We start from the raw sequence: 23,481 nt of genomic DNA on the forward strand, positions 1-23,481 counted from the left end.
GATTAATTGTGCAAATGCACTCTACTCTACCGATTTTATGAATGAATCACATTAGTATTCAAATATCAATCAAATAATAATGTTTCATATTAATTGATTATTTTAATGAAACTTACTACAATATGATCTTGTACAAATAAGAACTGAAGGTGATGATTTATTTTTGAAGGACAAATTCAGCAGTTTAAATAATTCGTTTGTTAGTATTTTGAACATTTACGTTAGAGAACCCTTTAATATAAATCCACTTTGATTTTGAACTTAATACATTTAATCAAGCTCTCATTTTTTGCTAGAGATTTTTTTGGGGGATTTCAAATATTATCCCAAAAAGAAAGATTTGCTTAAAATACCAAGTCATGATGAAATAAAATTACAACTATGACAAATATTATAGCCTTATAATTGTATAATTTCATCAATGTCTAAGTATCTTTAATTTCAAATGAGTTCACTAAGTGAATTTAATATTTATCATCAAAAATTAACTATCTATTTCACTACAACAGGTTGCGTGATTGGAGCTTGTCTCCTCCAGATAGTATGAGATAGAAGTCATTGTTTTGGCATTTCTTCAATATACAAGTATTTTGTTATCAGTTGTCGATGTTTCTGCTTCTTTTCTGCCAATGAGTCTTCTGAACATTCGATCATCGTTTTTTAGCGGTGTGAATAGTTCTCAACAATGATTGAATAATAGTTTCACAGTTGGGAAGAGTTGGCTGATAATTGTCAAACTACCAACTAATTTTGGAGCTTTTTTCTGTTTCTTTTCCCAGGACAGGTTGCGTGATCCAAGTAAGTGACGGCTAGACCCAATTCTGAAATGAGCATAATTATTAATTAAGGATGATGAAAAGAGATTGAAGTGAAACCATCTTAATCAAAGCCGGGAACTCGCAAAGGTCTGTGGAGGAAGCGATCCGTTCCATTAGAGATGGATTTTAAAAGAAGGACGGCTTCACTAGGTGCTCTCATACTCCTCTCCATTCTACTCACTCTTTGGAGCCTAGGGCATCCTCTACAATTCCATTCTTCCTCCATTAAACAATCTCAACTTGTATGCATCTTTAATTCATTATTACTTATGATCTTGTCATTACATTATAGATTATTTATCTGATTATAGAGTCCAACTAAACGAAATTGTGGATATTATGACTGCCTTGATGTCTACCGTTGTGGGACAAGGGAACGGAATATGCTTATACATATTCCCGATATGGATTCATATCAAACTCACCTTCTTTCCAATGAATTCCTTCAGATTTTAAAAACCGTTAAAAATTCTGTATATTATACGCCTTTTCCTAGAAAGGCCTGCTTTGTTCTTTTGCCTGTTGATACCCTAATTGATGATCCCCAGCTCGGATCTGTTCTTTCTAAATATCCTGAATGGGACCATGGCACCAATGTTCTTATTTTTAATATACTTCCTGGTATCTATCCAGATTTTCGTCCTACTCTAGAGACACCTATTGGATCTGCCCTTTTAGCAGGATCTGGACTCTCTACTTTACACTATAGGTAATTTAATTAGTAATTACACTGATGTCATTTATCTATCTGATGATTTTATGTAATTTACTTCGGTTTAAAGGCGTGGATTTGATGTTTCATTTCCTACTCCTCCTACGATTAAAGTCAACATGTCTCTTCTTCAAGAAAAAAACCGTTTATTACTCCTCGCACAAATAGATATTAGACCAAAATTTCATCAAATAATTAATATAATAGAGCAAAATTACTCTGTAGAGTTTATACATTGGAAAGAATGTTCAAACCTCAATTTAAATACTAGATGTCGGAAAACCGAGTCATCTCCTTATACGGAATTACTTGAAAATGAGGCTATTTTCTGTTTAATATTACCAGGTCTCAGACTTGGTCAATCAGGACTTTTAGAAGCAATGGGATCTGGATGTCTTCCAGTCATTGCTATTGATTCATTAGTTCTTCCTTTTAGTGAAGTTTTAGATTGGAAATTATTTTCAGTTCAAATTTATGAAAGAGAACTGAAAGACGTCATATCAATTTTGAAAGGAATTTCAAAGGAAAAAATCAATCAAATGAAGCAAAAGATGGTATTCGTATATGATAATTACTTTTCTTCTGTAGAGGCAATGACAAAAACGACACTACAGATACTGAACGATCGAATTTTCCCTCATTTTTCCAAAACTTATCGAGAATGGAATTATCCAGAACTAGTCTCCAATCCATTATCATTCCAATCAACACCTCCAGATAATGATGGATTCACTGCAGTTATACTAACTTATGATAGACTTGATTCTCTGATCAACGTTGTTTATCAAATATCCGAAACGCCTAGTCTTGTTGCTATTGTTGTTGTCTGGAATAGCAAGTCCAAGCCACCTTTACCTTCCAGTTCTATATGGCCTAACATCGATAAACCCTTAAAAATAATTCAATCATCTGAAAATATATTAAGCAATCGTTTTATTCCATATGAAGAAATTGAAACTGAGTGTATTTTGTCAATGGACGATGATATACCTATGCTTACAACGGATGAATTGGAATTTGGTTATCACGTGTGGCGTGAGTTTCCAGATAGACTCGTAGGATTTCCTTCTCGATCTCATATTACCACCCGTAATGGTTCCTGGAAATATGAATCTGAATGGACCAGTGAAATAAGTATGGTACTAACTGGTGCCGCCTTTTATCACAAATATTGGAATCATGTATTTTCTTCGGGAATGGACCCTGTTGTGTCAAAAATGAAATCATGGGTTGATGGTCGCATGAATTGCGAGGATATTGCTATGAACTTTCTCATTGCCAATATGACAGGCCAGGCCCCCATTAAAGTTACACCCAGAAAGAAATTTCGCTGTTCCACACCAGAATGCTTGAACGTAAATATGATTTCTGGTGGGTTAACTCATATGGTAGAGAGGTCAGAATGTGTTAATCACTTTGCTCATCTCTATGGATATATGCCACTTACATCTGTAGAGTTTAGAGCAGATCCCATACTATTTAAGGATCCCATTCCAGCAAGATTGAAGAAATATCCTAATTTAGGAACTCTCTAGTCATAGCTCATAATATATTGATTGTTATTTTTATTTTTATAAAACATTTAATATTTATTACAACGAAGCTTTAAGACATTTAACATGTTGTTATTATTATTATTATATATATATATATATCACAATTGACTTGTAACATTTTCATTTGCTGCGATTTATATATTAACCATTAAGAAAAACAATTTTCAATTTTTGTAATTTCTGACAGCCTAATAATGGGTATGGAAATGAGTTTGCTGCTCATTGTTTAAGTGATAGGTAAATTGAGTGAAGAGCGCACATGCTTCCTTGCAATTTCTCTAAAAGATTCTCGATCTCCTCTCCACATCATAGCAGCATTGACATCAGCAGCACTTTCATCGTTGGGCTCAGCAAGCAATGACATAACAGATAAAAGCACTTTCTCTACACTTTGTACAGGACTCCATCTCTCAGCCGAAGTTTCATAGCCAAGGGGATCGTCTCCCGGGGAGTGAAGAATAGAAATGCAGACACGTCCATCAGAGTATATGTTGGGATGAAAAATTGGAGTGATAAACTTCATTTTAGGGGGGTTTAAGGGATAATCCTTGGGAAATGAAAGTCGAGCCACAAAAACTCCATCAGCAAAAGGCGTATCCTCTGGCCCTGTAATACAGGCCTCCCATTCTAAGTAATTATCTTCACTCATGGGACCCGCCAGGATCCCTTCTGGAGGATTATCCCACAGTTGTTTGAACTCTGCTATCAAACGACGGAGAGCTGTTCCAGACATTTTGACTAATCCAAATACTAGTAGGAGGTATTAAGCTTTCTATAGACAATTAAATAATGGTACTCAGACAAGACTAGTATTCTAATTTCAACTTCGAAAATCTCTGTGTCCCTTCAAAGTAAATATCACTCGATCTATAGACTATAACAATTAACAGTATACGTCATCACTGAAAAGTAAAAACAAATATTGACAACACAACCTCGACAATCTGCGACATATAAAAAGAGGGAGATATCACCGACCTATATAGGTCGGTGGGAAATACTTACTACTGATAATTGCTGCTTACTTTTGTGGGAAGAAAAATATAACTATCCCCCAGCTCAATGGTTCTTTAATGGAGGTACACGTACCCCTTGGGATATAGGGAGGCACTCCAGGGGGTGCTTGAGATTGTGAAAGAATATTTTACAAGTTGTACATCACTGAAGCTAAAAATGTTTTTTTGCTGGAAAGGGCGTACTTGGGTTAAATAAATATGACTAAAAAAGTTTGAAAATCCCTGACTTACCTAATACAGAAGAAGAATTGACTTTGAAAGTAATTAAAATTGTTTATTTAATTATTCAGAAATCAATATTCGTAATTAATTGACAACAATGACGTGTTCTTCTTCAAAGTGTAGACTAGATTACTCCGGCAATCCAAAGGAAGGCAATATTTTTTGTCAAAGTCAATCTATGAAAAATAAAACTCTTCTTCATAGTTGAATCAAAGCTATGCCAAGATATCCTTAAATTATATTATTTCTTAGCAATTACTATTAACTTATTTCTCTTTCAATTATATTCATATTAACTTTGAAAAATGTATCCATACAAAAAGTTTATATTATTATACTTATAGGAAAGATTATGAACGGAGTAAAAATGTACGATTATATAGCAAACATTTTAGATCCTAATACTATAAATTTTAACGAACAGATTCTCTCTCGCTGTATCTTAAGGAAAGATGCAGTTTCATCTATATTTGAGGGTGTTCAAGCAATACTATTTAAAAATAATAAGTAATTTGAAACATATGCAACTATTGGGCTGCTAATTTTTTTTCCTATAGTCTTCACAGATTTGAAAATGAAAAGAATCTTGTACTGACAGCAGAAGTAACTTATTTTGAAATAAATAAAATAGCATCCCTATTAGATATTTTAAAATAAAATCGATTGTAGTTGTTTACCGTCTGATACTCATCAATCAACTTATAACAAACGGAGATAGTCTGCTATTTTTTTAAATGTTCCTTTAATTAGTTAGGTGAAGTTATTAAATATAGGCCAACATTATAGTATTACAATTACTCAAATTAACCTAGGAATCTTGTGTGAAGTCCATATAAATAAAGTATAGCTCTAGTAATCACATGGGCGCAAACCTACGTACATTGAGTTCAAAAGAACAATTACGCCTGAACGCATTGCCCATGAGCTACAGGTATCCTATTTTTGCTTTATAAATGGAACAAATCCTTAAATTTATCAACCTCTTCATATAATGGATGAATTAAAATTTACGTTTCAAGTGATCATGGCACAACTATAACTGAAGACAAATTTGAACATATATGTCAATCTGAGAAAATTGAAAATCTTTGCATCTAGGAAGTTTACTTTAAGAGTTTGTAACCATTCTAAATACTTTGGAAAAAATTTAATCAATTAAGCTAACAACATTATACATATCGCAATGAAAGATCATCATCGCATAGTGTAATTGCTAAATTAAATTCAGTATCTTAAATTTGTTCTATTTCAATTAAGTAATAGTTTTAAGATAATTTAGTTTAATTAAATCATTACATAACAATGCATATTATGAAAGTTTTGAACTACATATAATTCTCAAAAGTTTTTTGCTTCAAGCAATCCTTGTACATAGTTGTTTTTGAATCTATTTATGTCTCTTTATCACATAAAACGCACACTATATGTGAAGTGGAATGAAACTGAAGGAATATTTACTATTAGTTATTCATGATCACTATATGTAATTATGTTCCACTTTATCACAATGACTTGTTTTTTATTACCGGAAGTGACGAAGTAACACGATATTATCTTAGGTTCAATTCCACACATTCGCTAAGGAGTTACCTTGTATCTTCTATTTGATGAAGAATGTTTATGATAATTGATAACCATTCTAACAAATGACAGTCAATACAATGAGTATTTACAATATGTATGGATTGTCTATATTTGGTCTTGAATTGTATGATATAATTGATGATGACGAAAGTAAAGAGTTAACACAGAATAAGCCTTCCATTTCATTTCCATAATAGATTTGAGTGAAATTAGACAGTCTTTTTTGTTCCTCACTGCAGTCCACTATGGAAAAGTGATCCTCATGAGAAACTGAGACTTAGCTTCAAATGTTTCACCACGATGTGGAGGATCCTCAATGGGTTTGAATCTCTTTATTAGAATGAATACCTTGTCAAATTGTAGAATCAAGAATATAGATTGTTGAGACAGACCTAAAGGAGAGGGACTCGGGACTCCAATTCTTTGAAATTAAGGACCATTGATAGAATTGTTAGATGAGAGTCTACTCCAGAAGACAAATGTCCTTCACTTTAATACCTGAAATATAGATTCCTAATCTCCAAAAACACGGAGTAGATGAGAAGGATAGATAAAATGAATGACTGAATAGAAGTAGATATCGACAGCTGAAACACATTATCGTAGATATATCGAGTGAAGTCAAATTCTGTAGTAAGTTCCCGCTTTTATATGTCCCAGCTTTAATTCTTTCGCAATCAACCAGTGTTGCAAAATCATTAGGGGAAAAAAGAAAAAACCGGATGGACGTCTGAATTTCACATAAACTTTTCTAATATTAATTAAGCATGAAATTTTTATGGTCTAATTCTAAAAATACGTATATAATGTTAGAAGTAGTGCCTTCAAATTCTTGTCAGAGATAGCTTTTATGATTAGACTCCCGAGTCTCTCCAGTTAACTTGAAGGTTCTTTTAATACATCCTACGTAAGTAATAGGGGTTAATCTATTATCTGTCTAAATTTCAGCATACTTTATACTGGTTATTGACCCTCAGGTCGTCCGCAAACTAGGATCATAATTATTTATTGAATTAATTTGATCTCCTTCTAAGAAGAGACAAATACTTGAAAGTGCTTTTCGAAAGACTGGAATCGGTAAAACGTTTATTTGTCAGCATTTTAAATCATTTCCAGAGTCAAGTGAGGATCTTGGAAATGGAAACATTCTTTATGTCTATGTAACATCTGGAAACCATAATAAAATGGAATCTTCACAGAAGCTGAAGAAATATGCAAATCAAGATATGGAATATCAAAAGATTTTTTGTTTTACCTTGCTATTAAAGGGATTGTTTTAGGGATATATATCAAAATTTAAGAAACTTTGATATAAAAATATGATGGCAAGATTCATGCGGTATATATATCTATGTTACCCTAGCGGAGTACTTAAGTATTAGAGTACCGAAAATATATATGAATAGATGTAGATGAAGTATAGAACTGGGAGAAGGGAAGAAGTCACAAAATAAAGAACTATAATAATATATTACATGGTGTCAGAAGTGGGATAAAATATCCTGGATAATGGAGGAGGAAGCAGTGACGTATACTTTGACTCCAAATGGGGCTATGCACCCAATGATACCGCCTCCAGTTCCTCTGGTGGTGAGAGTTGATACGGCCTATTATTGGGAACAGTTATAAATGAAGTTTGATATCTATATGACCTGTTTTCAAGATATTAGAGATTCTGTTAAGGCATCGAAATTCCTTTCAACAGTAGGACAGGAGTCGTTGGAAATATACCGAGATTTTGAACTATCAGACGCCGAGAGATTTAATTACGAGGTGGTCAGGGGAAAGTTCAAGGAATATTTTAGTCCAAAAAAGAATGTGATATTTGAGTCCTATATGTTCTGGTCCGTAGGAAAAGGAGAAGCAGAAAGTTGATATGATTTCTATTTGCGGATTAGGCGAATGTCTGCCAATTGTGAATTTGCGTCTCAGCGGCAGATAAACTTGAGAGACAAATTTGTGTTCTCTATACCTGACTCGAAAGAAAATTTAAAAAAGACACTGCTGTCTAGAGCAGAACTGACCTTAGATCAAGGCCTAAAGGAAATAACACTTTATGAGAAAACAAAAAAAAACAATGAATGCCAATGAGGTGCGTATCACAAGAGATGGACTGTCTAAAAATAAATAAGACAAAAAGTTACGGAGAGAAAAAATAGCTTTGTAGATGGTGTGGAGCTAAGGAACATCACAAAAAAACAGAATACCCAGCTCAAAAATACAAGGCAAAGTGTCGAAGGTGTGAAAAGGTGGGACACTAGGCAAGGAGGTGCTGGAGAAACCAGGATAAAAACAGAAGCGTAGAGGAGGTGGTGGATGAAGCACCAGATATTCAAGAGATAGACATTTCTCCGCAGTTTTTTCTAGATACCATTGAGGAGGAAGAGTGTGGTACAGCATGGTACACTACCATGTTGGACAATGGGATACCTGTCAAAGTAATGGTGGATATAGGATCTAATGTTACGCTGTTTCCGAGAGCATATATAATGACACTGAAAGTAAAAACAATGGAAAAGGTGGGACCAGCAAGAGGTCCAGATGGGAATCTAATAGAAATGGAAGGCGGATCGTGGATTGAGTTTGAATGTGGAGAAAGAAAACTAAAGGGAATAGTAATTTTTGGAAATGTAAAGAGACCACTACTGGGATATAGCGAAATTATGGGTTTAAAATTAATTAAAAAAAAACTATTGATAATTTAGAATTTCCGAGGAATATAAAATAGAACTAAGGAAAGAAGCAATCGTATGGGCCGAATCGGTAGCCGGGAAAGTTCCGATACCTGTGTATGATTTAGTGAAAGAGGAAATAAAAAAATAAGAAAATTATGGTATCATCGAAAAAGTTACTGACCTAACGGATTGGTGTTCACCTATTGTAGTTGTAAAGAAGGCTGCGTTTATGTGTAGATTATCAAAAATTGAATACACATATTCGGATTCCTAGGTATCCAATAGGTTCGTGTCACAGCATAATAGCTCGAATAAAAGGAGGTTATTTTGTAAAGTTGGATGCAGTTATGGGATTCCATCATATCCCACGATACCAGGCTAAAGAAAGTACAATATATTCTAAAGAGAAATAGAGTCCAACTGAATGAGGATAAGTGTATCTAAGGAGTTACTGAAGTAAAAATTTTGGCCTACGTGATATCATTAGATGGAATCAAGGTTGATCCTGGAAGAATAAGAGCAATTTAAGAGGCAAGAGCACCGACAAAAGTGGGAGAGTTGAGATCATATTTGGGAATGGCCAATCAATTTGCAAAGTTTGTTCCTAATATAACGGAATTGACTACACCACTTCGCACTTTATTAAAAAAGAGAAAAAAAATCATTATGTATAGGACAAGTCGCATGCAGAATGCTTCAAGAAAATTCAAAGTGAAATTTCCAAAATAGACTCGTTGGGAAGATATAACAGAAAGGAAGAGCATTGTGTGAATACAGATGCGACTGCACATGGTTTAGCTGCAGTGTTGTAACAGAAGAAAGGAGAATAATGGATCTCCATTTCGTATGCAAGTCGGACTCTGACGGAAGCTGAGAAGAGGTATACTCCTATAGAAAAGGAAGCTCTGGTAGTGGTTTGGATTTGCATAATTTATTTGGTGGTAGAAATTTCAAATCAAGACGGATCATAAGTCATTAGAGGGTCTGTTGGGAAGTAGACTATTACCTGATTTGCCTCTAAGAATGCAGAGATTTAAGCTACGTATGCAGAGGTACGATTATGATATTAGGTACATCTCGGGAGAAACGCTACATATGCCAGATTTTTTGAGTAGAAGAGGGAAGGATACCTCAAAGGATAGTCATCTGTCGTCAGACAAAAAGATTGGAGCTGATATTAATTATAATACTATAGGAATAATCGATGGCATACCAGCATCTGACAAACGCGTTTAGTTGAAATAGCATGGCTGAATTGGAAGATCCGGTGCTGCCGAAAGTTTTTGAATATGTAGAGAAAGGGGGGCCTGAAAATATATCTAAAACAAATTCCAGAGGAAATTAGACCGGTTTATCAATATCGTGATAACATTTTTCGTTGGGGTAATTTAGCTGTTTACGGAGAGATAATAGTAATACCTTTCGAATTACGGTGTGATATACTACATCGGTTGCATGAAAGACATTTGGGCAAAACAAAGTTAAGGGAGAAGGAGTCCGTATTCTGGCCGGGGTTGAATCGACAAATAGAACAGACGATATATTCATGTGGAAAGTGCGCGGAGTTTGAAAGCAAGATGAAGTTACCTTTGATACGTAGTGAGTGGCCATCAGGACCATGGAAACTTGTTGCTTGTGATTTACTTATGTTTCAAAGAAAATACTATCTTATAAGTTATAGTAGTGGACTATTACAGTAGATACATCGAAATGGAAGAGCTAAAGAGTCAAAGGTCCACATCAATAGTAGAAGTACTGAAGTCAGTATTTGCTAGACATGGTATTCCTGAGACGTTGGTTTCAGACAATTGGCCATGTTTAACGAGTCGAGAGTTTTCGGTTTTTGCAAAGGAGTGGGGGTTTAATCAGACTTTCTCATGTCCAAGACAGCAACACCAGAATGGTTTAGCTGAAAGAGGCGTGCAAACCGTAAACAACTTTTTGAATAAAATTCGAGATGTAGAAGACGCGTTACTGGCGTACAGGTCGGCTCCATTGCAAAATGGAAAATTACCTGCTCAGCTCCTCTTTAATAGGGAGGTCAGAACAAAGGTGCCAAGGATTATTAGGAGGCCAGATGATGCGGAACTGAGAAAAATTGAGGAACAGCAACGAAAGGCTAGTGAAAATTATTATAATGAACATCATCGAGTGGTTCGAAAAATAAACTTGGAGAGAGGGGACATCGTAAAGGTACCAGAGCTACACAGAGAGGGATACATCGAAAAGAGAAATGGGTGAAGGGTGAGTGTAAGAATAGGAATGCACGCCTACGTCAGAACTCTGGCACAAGTACGACAGGTGGAGTTTTGAAAGAAGAAAAGATGGATTGTTTATATTTGTATTTAAAAAAAATTGTTTATGTAAAAAAGGGTTATGTTGTATATATATCTAGGTTACCCCTAGCGGAGTACTTTAGTATTAGAGTACCGAAGATATATATGTATAGATGGGGGAAGTATAGAACAGGGCCAAGGGAAGAAGTCTCAAAATAAAGAACTATAAGAATATATTACAATTCTCAAACCAAGGTAATAAACCGTTCCTTTGGTCGCCTAACGCTTTTGAGCCTATTAATCCTTCTCCGTATACCTCAAACTTACATGACCCTCAGACCTCTCTTTCTCAAAGTGCCTCCAAAACAACTCAAAATACCTTTGAGTTAAATGAACCAAAGCTTCTCTTTCCTAAAGTGCCCCTAAAACATTCAATGAAATATTTGTCTTACTTTCTTCACTTCGAAAGAAAAATACAGACTTACAAATATTAGTATCAAAATATGAGGAAAAGTCCGAAAGACTGGAACTTGCTTTGGCTATAAATGACCAAGCATTTGACTACTGTACTGAGGAAATGAAGAAAGTGAAGGACAAAGTTAAAGAATTGACATCCCAATTGAAAGAGTTAACTAAGAAAAACGTTAATTTGGAGAAGGAAACAGAAACTTGTAAAATTAAAATGAAGAATTTGAGCTTAGTTTTGAGATTAGTATTTATTTCTTTGTAAATAAATATTTTTACTGAATGAATAATGATTAAGCTACATAAATAATATACAGGGTGTCCACGATAAATTGGAACTACTTTAAACTTCATCCAGATCTATAATGTGGATATTCGGGGTTAAATCATACTAATATAAAAGGTTCCGTGAACAATACACTATAACTTCCACCACAATTGTTTTGACAAAAAACAATAGTCATCATGGAACAAGCAAGGAGAGACGCCATCCTCGAATTGGCTCGCAATGACACAAATGACGAATTTGGACACAAGCGCTCTACAAGCTTCTTAACTACCCCAAGACCATAGTGTACCGGGTCTTCAATACCTGGGAGGGTGAGGGGAAGGTCTGCCGCAAGGCCCACAACATGAGAAGTGACCAAATCCGGACTCCCCGCTTCCTTGAAGGCCTCCAGAAGTCCATCAAGGCTTCGCCGGGGACTTCCTTGTCCAGGTTGGCCCAGAACAGTTGAGTGAGCAAGCAGCTGGTCCCCAAGGCTGTGAATGAGGACCTCGGGTACAGGTCATACCGAATGGCCAAACAACACATCCTCACGGCATCCATGAAGTCCACCAGGCTCACCAACGGTAAGCGTCTCCTCAATGACCCGAAGAGCCATGGAGGAAGAATCATCTTCTCCGACAAGAAGAACTGGACTGTCGACAGAAGCTTCAAAGTCCAGAATGACAGGTGGCTTGTCAAGGAGAGAGAAGAGGTCCCTGCGATCTTCACCAAAAAGTTCCCGACCTCTGTGATGACCCTGGGTGTCATCTGCAGCACCGGCGAGGTGATGCCTCCTTTCTTCTTCAATCCCAAGGAAGGGGTTAACGCGATAAGGTACTGCGAAGTCATAGAGGAGTTCGTCATCCCCTGGATGAAGGATACGGCCGCTGGGAGGGAGCTCATATTCCAACAAGAATCAGCGCCTGCACACATCGCCATGAGGACCACTAACCTCTTCAACTCCCACGACATCACTTTCTGGGATCACAACACCTGGCCCTCCAACTCACCCGACCTCAATCCGTGTGATTACTACTGGTAGGGGAAGTTGGAGAGGGAGGTTTGCAAGGTCAGCCACATGAGCATTGCAGCCCTGAAGGGCTTCATTATGAGGGAGTGGAATGCTGTGGATTCCACGGAAGTCATCAGGGCATGCAAATCCTTTAGGGGCAGGATGGAGAAGATGGTGGCTGCTGAGGGAGGCCATGTTGAATAAATTTATTGTTTAATATCATGTCTAACTTTTTCATATTAACAAATACACTCCAAATTCCATTTATATCAAGCAGGTTGAATTTTTAGATAGTTCCAATTTATCGTGGACACCCTGTATTAATATAAAATAAAAGGTGTTTAATTATTTGCAACAAAAAATTGCAATTACTTAACCCAACCAATTAAGATAATTTTGCTATCATTGCATTATACAGCTAAAATTACATAATTGATATTATATTAAAAAATACAAAAATATGCAGTTTTGATCTTTTACTAACATACCTATATTATAGGTATTGGAATTTTTCGTCAAAATACAGTATTCAAATCAAATAATTTTTAATCATTCAATAATCAAACATTCGTTGAAGAACCAGTTTGAAAATGAATTATATGGTAGAGCTACATAATTCCCTTGTGAAAAAATGATCGGTGGCACCCTTTACTTTGTTAACATACCTATGAATAATATACGTCATGTGTTCCTTATTAATCATACCTTGTCTTATTTCCTCCACGTTACTCCTTGGTCGTCCTGGATTCCCTTTTACTTAGATTGTGTCTTAACACACCTCGTCAAGATACAACATACTAAACCCTACCTTCCTTTCCTTGAGTGTCCACTATTTGCCTAGAATCATTTGAAATAACCTACTCTTACACTATGTGTAATGCTTAATTGATCAGGATGATGTTGTACATTGATAATTTTATTTTATAATATCTTTTACTATAACATTGCACATTAATTATGAATCTGGGCACTATCAGCTACAATGATAGCCTCCAACCGCCTCTGGAACTCCCTGCACACATTGACAGAGTGGTCCTTTTTCATGATCCTCCACTTCCAGCTAACAGATGTCCTCAGGGGATCTAAATTGGGGTGGCGGACATTGCAGGCCTTCTTCTCAATTTGCTGCCAAATGGAGTAAATGGAGTGTCTGTATTAGAGTAGGTTTTTGTATTAATAATAATACAGATTTCCCTTTAAATAAGTATTGTCTTATTCCTCGACCCAATTTCTTCTTTCATTTGTCTCTCGATCGTCCTGGATCTCTCCACCTTATAAAGAGTTTCCTTCTCCTCACCTTCGTCAAGACTCAACATTGGCGACGAGGATGATATCAGGATCACGTGACCTACCTGCTGTGGGGTCGTCGGTGAAGCTAGCCCTGCTGGAGTTGGGTAGCCCTTTTTTGTCGACAGAGAAAACGCTCCTTCGTCTACGGAAGGCGGAGGAATACGGGCTGTGCCTCAGTTTGGGCCTCGTGGAGAAAGGAAAATAACCATGGTCACTTACAAGAAGTGAAGTGTGTGTCCGTGTCAGGGACCACATAATTAAAAGTGGATTTCATCCGATGAAGTTCTGGTTCTCCGTTGTTCCTACTCTCCCGTTCACCTCATTGGATTATGAATGTGCAATGGTTATTCGTCTGGATCATCCCGAGTTGGATGAGGGTACATCGAGTGAGATCGATATGTCTCCCAGGGACGAGCAGGGTGCTCGTATCCCTAAAACCTCAATAAGGGTGAACGATATGTGTCCCAGGGACAAGCAGGGTGCTTGTCTCCCTAAAACCTCAATAAGGGTGGGTGAACGATATGTGTTCCAGGGACGAGCAGGGTGCTCGTGACCCTAAAACCTCTATAAGGGTGAACGATATTTCTCCCTGGAACAGGCAGTGTGCTTGCGTTCCTAAAACCTCTATGAGGAGTAGTGTTTTCCTTTCTCCGATGCGCGTGCTGAGAGCACGGCACGTTTATGGAGATAAATTGTATATATACAAGAGCATATGGTTTGTCCGCCCCTGGTTATGGATGGAGCGGAACCTGTTTAAGCACCGGCATGGATTTCGTGCTTGGGGGGGGGGTATAATGTATTAGTGTTTTCTTCCCCTTCTTCTCGTCTCTTATTTTCTTGTATATATATATATGGGTTTAAAGTACAGTGTTTTACCTAGTATAAATAGTCATGTATTTTATGTATTTATTAGAGTAGGTTGTTGTATTAATGAGAATACAGATGTTCTTATAAATAACCGTTGTATTATTCCTCCAGGCCTTTCCTTCTCCTCACTTCTCTCGGTCGTCCTGGATCTCTTCACCTATAAATAGTTTGTGTCTCCTCTCCCTCATCAAAGACAGAACACTCTTGTACAATATTAGCATTATGGGCTGGAGCCTCGTCCCGCTGAAATATGTACGTGGCCTTGTTGGACTTCTTCATGCTCTTGTTGATCTATGGGACCACATTTTCCTTCAACACCATCAAATAGTCGGTTGCGGGTAACCGTTATTCAAGAGGAAAATTAAATGGGATGCATTTATTCTTCAGTTGATGCCACAAACCCCAACATCATCACAAAGGCCGGTTGGTTGGTCTTAATGACTGTCCTGATGCTGTTGTCAGCCTTACCAAAGCAAAGCGGGGTCAATGGTAAATGGTTCCTTTCATTAGAGAAAAAAATGAACCAGTTGTGGATGTGCTTCAGATCATTCAAAGAGTTGTTGATATCGCTGAAGACGGAGTTATTTTTGACGTAGGGACAGGAGTGGTCTCTCAATTCTTCTAAGCAACCTTCATCTAGCCTTTTGAATGACCTTGCCCACAGTAGACCGAGGCACCTTCTTCTTCTTGTCGTACTCTGAGATCTTCATTGTTTGGTTGACCTTAAAAGCCTCGATGATGTCTTCAGGCTTCACTTTGGTGGATCTTCTACTCTTGGGGTTATCCTTAAGGTTGTTCCCATCAGCCAAACAATTTCTGACCCAACAGACTGTTACCTTGCTGACATTTAAGGCCTTCATGATATCCGAGCTAGTCCTCCCGGCGCGGATTTAATTAACTGTGATTGCTCTATTGCCTCCATCTCGACATATAGAGAATTAATGGAAACTTGATTTAATCAATAACACCTATTAAAAACTGTATTTTTAGAAGGTCTCATTACTTTTTCTGTTATTCGCTTGGTTATTTATTTGTTGTACATTTTAGAGTAAATATAGTCCTAAAATTATGTTCAATAATATTTATTTTGTAAAGTATTTTTTAACTAAAATCTAATAATTTACAAATTATGCATAATAGTAATGAAATATTGAAAATATTCAATATTTTCGAATTTAAGAAAAATGATTTTATGTCGTTTATTTAAATTTTCATATATTTTTTTATTTATTTCATAAAATATCATAAACTCTCAAGTTTGTATAAACATATTCGAATATTTTTTTCAATAACCTTTTTTAGTTAGCATAATATCTTTTTTACCTTTTTTATAAATGAAATTTCTTATTTTTTTACTTGTTTGGTAAATTTTTGGTCCTTCTACGTTTTATCTTGAGACTTTATTTCTGAGCAATGCCTTTTTTAGAATAACCATCTACAAAGTCGTTTGAAAATTCCGCGCAAAGTCCAAGAGTTAAACTGTCAATTTCTTTCGCTTTTGTCATTCGTTTGAATCGAAAAAGTGGAGTGATTTTCAGAATATGGACGTAGAAGAATTTTGTTCGTAGAATAAACAATATTTTCTGAAAACAAAACGTCTCAGCTTGGTAAACAATATGGGGACTCTGCACCTTCGATTAGAAAGGTTTATAAGTGTTTTCAAAATTTTCAGAGTGGCCATATGGCCAATTTTCCAAGTGACGCTGAACGTTCTAAATACCCTATTTAGGTTACTAATCCAGGAATCATGTATAAAATCCATGATATGGCGATGGATGACAGAAGAGTGAAGGTGTGTGAGATTGTTAGTGGTGTGTGCATCTCGAGTTGGAACCCTATATCCATTAATTTTGCGACCATAACAGCTGAGGTGTGAGCTGTTGCATTGTCGTAATAGAAAATGACTTTTTCGTGGGCCGATCGTGGGTGTTTTTCTTGTACTTTGGTTTTCAAACGATCCAATAAAAATGAATATTATGCACCTGTAATAGTTTTACTCATTTCTAGAGAGTCAATGAGGATCATTTCTTGCGAATCCAAATGACAGTCCCCATGATCTTTCTGGCTTCGATTCAAACTAATGCCAAACAGAAAGAAATAGACCGATCTGGCTGGAAGTTGGTGTGTGTTCTTCCATGAGGTGCTACTAACTAAACGTAACCTAGATACGCGCCAGTAGTGCCATCTCTTGGACTTTACACGGACTTTTTAAACGACCCTTGCAATAGTGCTACATATGATTCAGCTTTTTGAAGGCGATGAGTACACCCAATCCTCCCCTATGACTCATTTTCATAATGCACGATCTCGGAGTAATGTTTATTACATATTTGCAATGTATATATCTGGTTTAATTAAATTTTATTTCAATTATACAGATAAATACAGATTATTTATCAATAATTATAGCTTGCCTTATCGATGCGGCAATTTGCCTCAAAAAGTTGTTAAAATTAGAATTGATAATAATGCAAAAGTATCGTTGACTAAGTTATAAAAATTGATGTCAAAAGTTACCAATTGTTTCAACTTTGCAAAAAAATAAAACCCTTACATTTTCTCTTTATTTTCAGTAAACAAAATTACATTACGCTTTTCTTTATTTAAATTTTGCTATTTTTTAAATTGCTTCTTGCAATTTTAGAACTTCATAATCCTATTTCATTTTAAGAGTGCTTCTTTTATTTCGGTACATTCCGTAAAATGGTCTTTTAAAAGCATCAACCTGTGTATGGAATATGGGTATTAGGATATCCCGTTTTTGGTGCGTCATCCTTTATTTTTATGCACCAAAGGATTTTCTGGCACTAAATGATTCAAACTGATCACATTGCGTATTGATCACTGCAATGATTGAGTAATATTTCCATAGTTTGGAAGAATGATGCAATATATTACATATTTCCATTTATTAAACCTTTACGCCCGTATGTAATTATTTCGTCATACTATAAAAAAAACATATATCAAGAATAAATAAAAATGTAGAGGTTAGAAACAGAACGAGGCTGATAAAGAAAAAGTTCAGTTTACGTTTAAGTTAGTGTTGTATTTAGAAGGAAAATCACTACTTTAATAGTGCATTTAAGCACATTTCTGTTCTCCTTGAACTCCACTTCATTGGATGGACAATAGTCACAAAAGTACGCAAAGTAGTTGTAAATAATCATGTACGTTTATAAAAGTATCCATTTATACCCCTAAAACACATAAGTTAAGATTAAGATAAATACAACAGTTTTTATTGGGGATACTTTTTAGTCAAATCTGCGGTACTAAACTGAGAATTATTGCTTTTATAGATGTAAATTTTTGAAGACTGTTGAAAAAAAAAAAAGACAAAAAATACAAATATTAAATATACACTCCCTAATATTCATGATAAAAAAAATAAAATAAAATGAGTTAAAATTTAATTCAGGGCGTAAAGGGGTTATTCTAAATATTTTCAGTTACATATTGACTGTCTTATTCTTTCAATGTTATTTATAATTTAATGATAAATATGCTTGGAATAAGTGTTTTAAGAAATAGTAAAAAAAAGAAGAAGATAAATACTGTTTTTAATTTGTCATACCTAGATATATCTCTTTCTATTGGTTGATTCCCATAGGGGGGAGAGGACATAAAATTAAATGTGTTGGTGTCTTGACTGGGAGATATGTTGCAGAACCCAGGGGCGTCCGCAAGATTATATATATTTCTGATAAATTCTGAGTCGCAAAATCCCGTTGAGAAACCAATGGAATTAAAACGAAGTTCAAGTGTGTTTTTTTATTCATGAAATGTTCCGATATCCATTTTGATCAATCGGAATTCAAAAGGAATTTACCCTAATTACAAATGAAGTGATAATTAAATTCCTTGTTTTCACTAAAAAAAATAAATATTAGGGGAATAAACAATCCAAAACATGCATATTCTTCACACGAGTCCTTGAGCATCTGGTTGCAAAGTCCGAGAGATGACACTACTGGCGCGTATCGATATTATTTTTATTTAGTTGCATCTACTGCAAGAACACACACCAACTTTCAGCAAGATTAGTCTATTTCTTTTGTTTGGCATTCATTTGAATTGAGGAGTCGGCTGGGGAGATTAGGGGCACTGTCTTTTGGATTCGCAAGGGAATAATCATCATAAACTATCTGGAAAGGGTAAAAATATTACAAGTGCATCCTATTCATCATTATTGAACCGTTTGAAAACCGAGAAGGAAGACAAACGCACATGATTGGTCCACATATAAGTCCTTTGCCATCACGGCAATGCACCAGCTCACATCTCAGCAGTTGTGGTCACAAAATTAATGGAAAATGGTTGCCAACGCGATATATTCATCGCATTAGCAATATCCCACACCTTCTCTCTTCTTCATATCATGGATTTTATCAATGATTTCTGGAGTAGTAACCTAAACAGGGCATCCAGATTGTTCCAAGGCCACTTGTGTCCATATGACTACTACGAAAATTTAATCGAATAATGTTTATCAAACTTCTTTTTAGTCTCCTGAAGTGTTTGACCTTTCATAAAGTAATGTTTAATTAATTCACAAAATTCATTTTCCTCCATTTTTTAAAATCACTCAACTTCCTCGATTCAAACGAATGCCAAATAGAAAGAAATATACCAATCTGGTTGAAAGTTGTTCTGGTTTCTTTCAAGAGATGCTACAAACCAAACAAAACCTAGGCACACTCTCAGACTTTTCAAACGACCCTTGTATGAAGTAAAAACAATATTGGGATTTTTTAGTTTTCTTGATTTTTGTTAAAGTTTGTTTTTATGTTGACTAAAAGCACATTTTCAAAAATAACAAATTGAAGTACAAATATATTACGTACCCCCTAAATAAGTATATAAGTAAAAATTAGATCAAAGAATGAGGAGGTTTAAAAAACATCAACATTCCTCATGGTGATAGTTGATATCTATATGAACATTGTGTAACGCTCAAAATTGTATTGTTTTGGATTCTACCTAAATTCCTTTACATGATATTACGTTTGTTTGTAAATTAAATCCTTGAATTATTTCAAAATTATATTTTTCTCAAATGAACACATTAAAGTAAAGTTTTTTTTGTCGTTATAATGAGTTACTCTTATTGTTTCTGTAAAAGTTACTCAAGTAAATGACGACCCTAGATATTTTTTGAACGAGTGTTTTGTCTTGTTTTAATACATGAAGTTTAAGTGGGTGATAAACTTTTATGTGTTTATGTTCGTTTGTAAAATAAATATGTGGGTAGACAGGGGCGTCTGCAGGGATTGGGCTGGAGCCCCCCCCCCAATGAGGAATTTTTGGTTTTTTGTTAGAAAATTTAATATTTGATTTTGTTTTCTTTCAAAAAATGTAATATATGAAATTTAATTTAATATTTCAAATTTTTTTCCAAAAAATTTAATTTTCTGTGAATAACCAATGTTTTTTTTATGTGAAATTTTTCTACAAAAATTTAATATCTGAAATTTTTTTCCAAAAATTTTATATTTACAATATTTTTTCAAAAAATTTCTTTTTTTAAGAAAAGTTATAGATTTTTGAAATTTTTTTCCAAAATTTAATATTTGAAGTTTTTATTCAAAAAATGTGTTATTTTAAATTTTTTAAATAATATTTACATTAAATAATGGAAATTGATTCCTCTGCCCGGCGAGCTTTTTCTAAGGCGAACTTTCCCAGGGCGATTACACCCACGGCAAACTTTCCATAGACAAATTTTTCAAAGGCGAGCTTTTCTAAAATACTTTAGTTCACGTTTGGTTTGTGCTCAATTTGTTTCTTTTCAGTCTCTGAGTATTTTTTATCATAAATGATTTTATTACCATATATTACACAAGAAACAAGTTCACATCGTAGTTTTTTATAGTTTGACGGATTAATTATTTTTTCGTAACTTAGAAAAGTAATAAATAATTCAATACCAGTAATGAATAATAATACATAAGAATCATAATCGGAAATTAAACATTATTTCTCCATTGCCGATTCTTATTCTAGAAAAAAACCCCAAAAAACGATCCTCCGATTGTCCCGGAATTCATCATAGGCAAAGTTCTGATAAATAAATTTTCTGCACACGTTAATCTAGGTTACATTATCTTTTTTATGACCACATACGAATGTTCAATCAGGGTTTGAATATAATTTAATCTATTTAGGAAGTTCACCCCTCAAGTACTAAATAATAATGACAACTGCTAAGGAAAAGAAAATTCATTCTTCAGATTAACAATTCTGAAAAAACGGGCCTGCTAAAAAATAAACACAATTTACATCACTACAAATATATATATACACCTATACGTGTACACGCACGATGGATGTACATAGGTACCCGCCTTAAGCCCAGTCTCGAAACACTACTAAATAATATTAATGAATAAGAAAGAAAAATCTCAATAAGTCGAGATGAATCTAATTTGCCTAGTTCTTAAGGACTAAAAGAAGGACTTGACCGCAGTCCTAAATACACAAGGCCATAGTCCACTCTAAGACTGTACCTTAAATATAACTAAATAATATTAACTCATACGAAGGGAACACTTCAATGACATCACGAGGGATCAAGTTTTCCTACTTTTTATAGACTAAAAGTTGTACTGGACCGTATCGAACTGCATTCTTCGGTCCTAAATAAGACCAACACAACACTAGGTATTATGATGTATTAATATTAGCGATGGAAATTCCGTCTCTTTTGGCTCAGTTCACCAAAGAGAGGCAGATTTTTCGGCTCTCTAACGGCTCTTGAGATTTTTTTTGTTTCTTTAATAGATATATTACAATTACAGGGGCGTCTGCAGGGGAGTGGGATGAAGGAACTGTAATCCCCCCAAATATTCAAATTTCCAAAAAATCTAATTTTTTAATTTTTTTTTCTCAAAAATTTTATACTCGAATTATTTTTTCCAAAATTTTTGATTTTTGAATTCTTTTAAAAAAAAAATTAATTTTATTGTGTTAACCTATAAACTTTAAATTTTTTTAAATTTTAAATTTTTTCAAAATAATTTTATTTTTTAGAAATAGCTGTGAATTTTTGAAATTTTTTTCCAAAAAATTTAACATTTGATTTTTTTTCCCAAAAAAATTAATTTTTGTATGAGCTGGCTCCCATTGTTCACTTCAAATGGCCGGCTCATAGAGCCGCTAGATTTGCAAACGACACATCACTAATTAATATTGGGTTTTATTCATTGTTATGTATGTATTTCGTTATTAATTCATACTTATGAGAATGATAAAATAGTTGAACTGTAAATCAATGCATGTATGTATATAAATGGCAATTTAAGCAGTTTTGGTTCTTTGTTTTAAGGATTCCAAAGGTCGTGAAGAAGAATACGAGATTTGGGAAGAAAGTGTAATAGGTTTTCATTTATGTATCTAGAAGGTAAATTGAGTTCATATGTATTGTTTGCGTTCACTCTGGATGATCAGAAGTCCAATAGACGTTTTTCAATTTAAAAAAAAGTATATAACATATTTATTATGTATTTTTTTTGAGTGTTCCTATAAGGCTTACGCACCAAGAAGATGATAATCTGAAGAGATTTTCGAATTTGACTACCCAGTGTGCCATGTAATTAGATGATACATTTTTAGCTCATCATCATGGCACAAAACTCATCAAAATCCATGGTTCCAGAACCGTCTTCATCAATTTCTTCGATGATACCATCTAGATCATCTACTGTGAGTCTCTGATCTAATTCAGAAATAATTTCTCGAAGTTGATCCGTGGTGATGAATCCATTGGCCTCTTTGTCATAGACCCGAAAAGCCTCTTTCAATTCAGCTTTCATGGTTTCCTCATCAGGCTCTTCAATGAGAAACTTGGCACAAAGTTGACAAAATTCTTCAAACTCAATTTCTCCAGAACCATCCTCATCGATTTCTTCCAGGATTTCCTTGAGTTCTTCTTTGGATGGGCGAAACCCCATTCCACGAAGAATGTCATCCAAATCATCAGCTGAGAGGAAGGCTTGATCTTTGACATCAAACATGTTGAAACATATCTTGAGAACCTTGATTTCATCCGTTTCTAGGCCTGTTACGTCCTTAATGGCTTCAAAATCAATGCCTTCAAATGTTTCGGGCTTATTCATGTTTGAGGAGTTGCTTTAAAAAATAGTAGGACGGAGCAGAAGGTGGAAGTTCTTTTCTGAAACAAAAAAAATATAATATAATAATGATTTGTTAGTATACGATACATATCTAGTAAAATAATTTGGAATTCTCACTTGACTGATTTGTTGATGTGTCAGATCTGACCTAAAAGTAGCAACTGGGATATTTTTGCAGGTTTATTTAAGTATCGTATTATTATTTCTTAGAATAGGAGAGAAAAAATGTTTAAAGATATATACATTTATAAGTGAAATAAACAGCTATACAATATATTGGCCGACCTTTACTTTATAATATGTGTGTACAAATAAGTGTGTGTTCGTTTTGTGTCATTTGTGCGTTTTTCAACTTCTTTTTAACTTGGGAGAATGGCAAATCTTTGTAATTTCTTTTTTCTTCAAATTAATTCATGTACGTATTTATGATGTTGGAGAAAAATTGAATGGAGTAATGATTAATGCATTCAATTGTTTGTTTTTGTGGGGAAAAAAATGCAAAGCTTATCACATCATTATTATCACTCAAAATTTGATGGGATCGATCAATGAGTACTCATCATTTTATTACACAACCTTTCATAC

The 23,481-nt window shown here is 34.8% G+C and overlaps 3 protein-coding genes across 5 annotated transcripts; 1 reads left to right on the forward strand and 2 right to left on the reverse strand.

Moving 5' to 3' along the window:
* The first annotated feature begins 532 nt into the window (after positions 1-532).
* On the forward strand, positions 533-3,148 carry sotv (exostosin glycosyltransferase sotv). Of its 2 annotated transcripts, none has more exons than XM_040711950.2 (4): positions 533-798; positions 849-1,060; positions 1,130-1,527; positions 1,601-3,148. In XM_040711950.2, exons 2-4 carry the CDS (start codon positions 938-940, stop codon positions 3,063-3,065), a joined length of 1,986 nt encoding a protein of 661 aa, XP_040567884.1. In that variant the 5' UTR covers positions 533-798; positions 849-937; the 3' UTR covers positions 3,066-3,148. The 2 variants fall into 2 exon arrangements, with proteins under 2 accessions (XP_040567884.1, XP_040567885.1); XM_040711951.2 differs by having other exon boundaries at positions 553-798; positions 861-1,060.
* Positions 3,076-3,819, reverse strand: Ubc7 (ubiquitin conjugating enzyme 7). Its single transcript, XM_040711952.2, has one exon. It carries the CDS (start codon positions 3,817-3,819, stop codon positions 3,313-3,315), a length of 507 nt encoding a protein of 168 aa, XP_040567886.1. The 3' UTR covers positions 3,076-3,312.
* Positions 3,820-21,952: 18,133 nt separating this feature from the next.
* LOC121118149 (troponin C, isotype gamma) lies at positions 21,953-23,152 on the reverse strand. Of its 2 annotated transcripts, XR_005864352.2 has the most exons (3): positions 23,014-23,152; positions 22,300-22,934; positions 21,953-22,198 (listed from the first exon to the last, which is right to left on the reverse strand). XR_005864352.2 is itself a non-coding variant. In XM_040712692.2 (2 exons), exon 2 carries the CDS (start codon positions 22,876-22,878, stop codon positions 22,372-22,374), a length of 507 nt encoding a protein of 168 aa, XP_040568626.1. In that variant the 5' UTR covers positions 22,879-22,934; positions 23,014-23,151; the 3' UTR covers positions 21,953-22,371. The 2 variants fall into 2 exon arrangements, 1 of the variants encoding a protein (XP_040568626.1); XM_040712692.2 differs by having other exon boundaries at positions 21,953-22,934; positions 23,014-23,151.
* Between the last annotated feature and the right edge of the window lie 329 nt (positions 23,153-23,481).

The sequence above is a fragment of the Lepeophtheirus salmonis genome, chromosome 5 (genome assembly GCF_016086655.4).
Source record: "Lepeophtheirus salmonis chromosome 5, UVic_Lsal_1.4, whole genome shotgun sequence".
NCBI lineage: Eukaryota > Metazoa > Arthropoda > Copepoda > Siphonostomatoida > Caligidae > Lepeophtheirus > Lepeophtheirus salmonis.

What these genes read in the sequence shown, in the direction of transcription:
- sotv (XM_040711950.2), top strand. Translation starts at nt 938, where the DNA reads ATGGATTTTAAAAGAAGGACGGCTTCACTAGGTGCTCTCATACTCCTC. An exon ending in CCATTAAACAATCTCAACTT is followed by an intron (nt 1,061 to 1,129) that starts GTATGCATCTTT and finishes ATCTGATTATAG; the next exon opens with AGTCCAACTAAACGAAATTG. An exon ending in CTCTCTACTTTACACTATAG is followed by an intron (nt 1,528 to 1,600) that starts GTAATTTAATTA and finishes TTCGGTTTAAAG; the next exon opens with GCGTGGATTTGATGTTTCAT.
- Ubc7 (XM_040711952.2), bottom strand. Translation starts at nt 3,819, where the DNA reads ATGTCTGGAACAGCTCTCCGTCGTTTGATAGCAGAGTTCAAACAACTG.
- LOC121118149 (XM_040712692.2), bottom strand. Translation starts at nt 22,878, where the DNA reads ATGAATAAGCCCGAAACATTTGAAGGCATTGATTTTGAAGCCATTAAG.